Here is a 4,387-nt window from a genome sequence, read left to right as displayed (position 1 = left end):
AAGTAGACATCTCTTGTATGTATGTATGTCAAAATTGCATGCTAGTAGACTCATTTGGCATATGAGATTTCAAGTTTCAACCATGAATTATGTCGAACCCAAGCCACAAATTTCGTTGGGAAAAAGATAACCCAAGCCACATGCATGGAGAGTCGCCGCAGGAAGAACAGTCAAGCCAAAACGAGCTAAACAAAGATATCGGGTGGGCCCGGCGACGTCCTCCGCGGGCCCGGCGAACATGCACCCAACGCCCGCCGTCGTAGCGCCTAGTAGTCGCTTGCGCGGGCCCCATCCAAACACCCCGCAGATTCCCACTTCCGCAGTCGCGCAGCACTTCAATTTAATTTCCCTCCTTATTTATACCTCCCGCGCCATGGCTCACGCACCGCCGCCACAACGCACTTCCCTCCCCTCCTGCTCCCGCCAAGCTTGCTCGCCACGCCTCCGGCCTGCCTGCCCATGCACGGCAGCATAATCAGGAGCACGAAGACGAAGACGGAGGCCTGCGCCGGCCAGTTTCTGGTCGCCGCGATCGGCGGAGGCAGCGTCGCCGCGGCGCAAATGGCTCGGCCGCAGCAGCGGTACCGCGGCGTGCGGCAGCGCCACTGGGGCTCCTGGGTCTCCGAGATCCGCCACCCTCTCCTGTGCGTTCCTACCTACCTAGCCCATGCACAGCACGATCTGTCTGATCGATGCGCTTACGGTGATTCTTGATCGCTCGTGGCTCACGGTGATGACGGTGGTTGCAGGAAGACGCGGATATGGCTGGGCACCTTCGAGACGGCGGAGGACGCGGCGCGGGCGTACGACGAGGCGGCGAGGATCATGTGCGGCCAGCGCGCGCGCACCAACTTCCCCGCCGCTGCCGCTGCCACCGGCAGCGTCTCCTCCTCCTCCGCGGCCGTGGCGTCCTCGTTCCTCTCCGCCGCGCTCGTCGCGAAGCTGCACCGGTTCAACATGGCGTCCGTGCAGGCCGCGCAACGGCAGCGAGAGGCCGCCGCGGCCGCGGCCTCGGCGGCGGCAGCCACAGCGGCCGCAATGCCGCCGGGCGGCGCCCACGCCGTGTCGCCGCTGCCGTCGTCGACGGGGTGGGTCGGGACGCTCCTGGAGGAGCAGCACGTGGAGCAGATGATCGCGGAGCTGCTCGACTCCGACTTCTCCATGGAGATCTGCCATTAGCCCTACCTTAGCTAGCCAGCGTGGTGCTCTGCTTCCTCTGCCTCTGCTCTACCTCCGTCTCCGTTTCCTGGCGCGAACGGTCGATCGCCGCTTAGTGTAGTGTAGCGTAGTAGCTGCGTATTACAGTCAGTGAGCTATGTACACGAGTGATTGTACAGAATAACTGTACCTCGTATTAGCGTCTATCCATAGCTTATACCCTACGGTAACAAATTTGATCCTCTCTGTTTTTACCTTTTACAGTGCTCGACTCACCTCTGATTCTAGTCTACGTGCTTTGCGTAGCTTTTGTTTTAGCCAGCCATCTGATCTGCCGCCCTCGACCTCGAGAGTCAAGACATAAAACATAAAAATAGCACAAGGTAACGTGCGATGCCGAATAGATCAGCCAATCAGTGGCGTGCTAACTGAGACGAAACCAATCAGTGGCGTGCTCCTGGATTTGCTAGCCGGATAATGAATCAACCAGACGAGCCTTGTCGATGAACCATCTTCCTGGGAAATCAGTGCACTGCGACTAGGTACGCACGCACGCACATGGCTCGATCGTCGACAGAGTCCCCCCCATACCATACATGCCATGGACTGAATTTCGCTGTGTCGTTGGCTCTTCAGTGCGGGGGGTACCATCAACTCGTGGGCGCAGCATTTCGTTGTGGTGTGTTTGTTAACATGATTGTGCTGATGCTGCATATCTGGATTGGATTAGCCACATCATGGCCGGCCACATGACCCTGCCAATTCCGGGCAGCGAAGACGAAGGGGACATCAGGCGTCGTGTGTCCGTCGAAAGCCCCACCGCCACCACCTTCAGTTTGGATGCGTTCTGGGCTTCAGGTCCACCGAGGATGAATGGCTGATTAGTTGGGGGGCCAAGGGAGACTGGAGGAGATGAGCTGATAGATTGTCATGCTGCCATTTCTGTTGACCCAGTGTCCCAGTTGGTGGTCTGGTCATGCGAAGGTGGTATCCCCCTGTTCGTCGACATGGTTACGGTAGGGGGGCCAGAATCTGAAGGGAGCAAAGGGGGATCCTACCACCTGGGCTAGCTAGTCAGTGATGGTCGTCTTCCTTGGTTCTGAATTTCTTTTCAGGGACGTGCGAATGATTGATGGGTGGATAGAAGAAGGATCGTGCATGGTGTGTTTGTGAGAGAGGAGCATCCCGTGTGGTGTGCTCCTGCATGCTCTCGTTGACCCTCTAGACATTCCTTGGTGTTCTTTTTTCGACAAGGGGAATGTATTAATATCGCGAAGATATCAATTACACCCGTCCTGTCCTCTGTACTAATAAGATAAACAAAGGCATCAAGGATACACGCAGCCAAAAAAGAAAATAAAAAGAACAGAAGAAAGACAAAAGGCCCCATCATGGTGAACAATCACTAGTAGCAGCAGCACTCTAACCACCACCAAAGTCAACACTCGGAATACAAAAAAGGTTCTCCAAAAGCAACGCCTTTAAGGAGGAAACAATGCACAAGCCTTGTCGTTGCCCGATCGAAGATCTTGGGCTTTCACCTCGGAGAAAGTCCGAGTTCACCCAAAACAATGGCTTCAACAAGACCATTGCCAAGTACAACCAATAAAGACCAGACCTTGGTTTTCACCCTGGTAATCGAGACTCGGTACTCGAGGAGTACCAACAAAAATGCAGTCCTCCAGTGCTGCCGCCCCCGCATGCCGAGTCCACTGAAACAAGTCATCATACACCTGGCACACAATCTTCATCGCATCCAATATACCCTTCCGCCGAAACTCCAAGACCTTCAATCACAGCCGCCATGACTTTCCCCACCTCTATCAATGCCTTATTTCCTTGTTGTACTTAACAGAACTACACACGTTTTTTCTTTTCGAGCAAGGTCCCACAAAGGAATATTTCTCCGAGACTTGTCTAAACGCACATTATGATTCCTCTTGGCAAAACAATTAAAAAGGAGAGAGAGCATTATGGTAACCACAGGAAGAAACCATGTTAATCGCGTGGACATATGCAAAATGAATACCACCGACGCATGAAGGTGTTTAGGTGTTAAAACATTAAATAAGGAAAGCTTAGCTACAAAAGCTAAGCACCGATGCATTGGAAAGCTTAGATGCTAAGTATTTAATTGCATTTAACACCTCCCCTTAGCACCAACGCATTGGAAGAGGCCTTAGACCTCTTCCAATGGATAGTTGCTTAGATGAGGTGCTAAGTGCATTAAATAGTTTAGCAACTATAGTCTCTAATGCATAGGTGCTTAAGTTGTTGTAGCTAAGCTCCCTTCATTCAATGACTTAGCTAATAAACTCTTTCATGCATTGGTGAGCTTGCTTCATTTAAATGTTTAGTGTAGGTTTGCACGCTTGGCATTGGTTCTTCCTGGGTGAAAGTGCGTTACGTCGACTAGAGGGGGGTGAATAGGCAATTTTTATGAATTCTTTACTGAGGGATTTCAAGGTGAGGAAATTCCTAAGCGAAGAACTACTTGCAGCGGAATAAGTACCCAGGTATAAGCAAAACAGAGTAACAGCATAGTCATCATGATGAAATGAGAGACATACACAAAGTACAGAAAGCGTAAACACATGATAAGCAGGATGAAGACAAACAGACTGAAGAAATAGGGTTGAGGAATTAGAGAAAGTCTTCAGTCAAAGTCTTCAAACAGTAATGATCAGGTACATCAATATATAACTGAGAAATTGAAAGGGTTGAGGAAATAGAACCAGTTGGCTTGGTGAAGACAATGATTTGGTAGATCGGTTCCAACTGCTGTGACAGTTGTACGTCTGGTTGCAGCAGCTGAGTATTTAAACTCGAGGACACACAGTCCTCACTGTATTCTCCTTGAGCTAAGATCACACAGACCTCGCCCAACAGTAGTGGTAAGTCTTCACAGGTGACTTCCAAACCTTCACAGACTTGGTTACTCGGCAATCCACAATTCCTCTTGGATGCTCAGACCATGACGCCTAACCGTCTGGAGGATACACAGTCCTCAAAGGTAACAAGCATCGGTTCCACACAGGAACAATCTCTTCAGTGATGCTCAATCACTTTGGTGTTTATAGGTTTGGGTTTTGGGATTTGGGTTTTCCTCACTTGATGATTTTCGCTCAAAGTCCTCAAAGGAATGGGATGCTCTCAAATGACAAGTGTTAGTTTCTCTCGGAGCAGCCAACCAGCTAGTGGTTCTAGGGGCGGCTATTTATAGCCTAGG

At 51.2% G+C, this 4,387-nt stretch overlaps 1 protein-coding gene across 1 annotated transcript; it reads left to right on the top strand.

The window, feature by feature from the left end:
* The first annotated feature begins 395 nt into the window (after positions 1-395).
* Positions 396-1,398, top strand: LOC123134815 (ethylene-responsive transcription factor ERF003-like). Its single transcript, XM_044553985.1, has 2 exons — positions 396-644; positions 750-1,398. The coding sequence occupies exons 1-2, from the start codon at positions 460-462 to the stop codon at positions 1,177-1,179; spliced, it is 615 nt and encodes a 204-aa protein (XP_044409920.1). The 5' UTR covers positions 396-459; the 3' UTR covers positions 1,180-1,398.
* The last annotated feature ends 2,989 nt before the right edge of the window (positions 1,399-4,387 follow it).

Source organism: Triticum aestivum, chromosome 6B (assembly GCF_018294505.1).
Source record: "Triticum aestivum cultivar Chinese Spring chromosome 6B, IWGSC CS RefSeq v2.1, whole genome shotgun sequence".
Lineage (NCBI taxonomy): Eukaryota > Viridiplantae > Streptophyta > Magnoliopsida > Poales > Poaceae > Triticum > Triticum aestivum.
The sequence above is the reverse complement of the archived record's forward strand: the minus strand, read 5'-3'. Positions and strand labels throughout refer to the sequence as shown.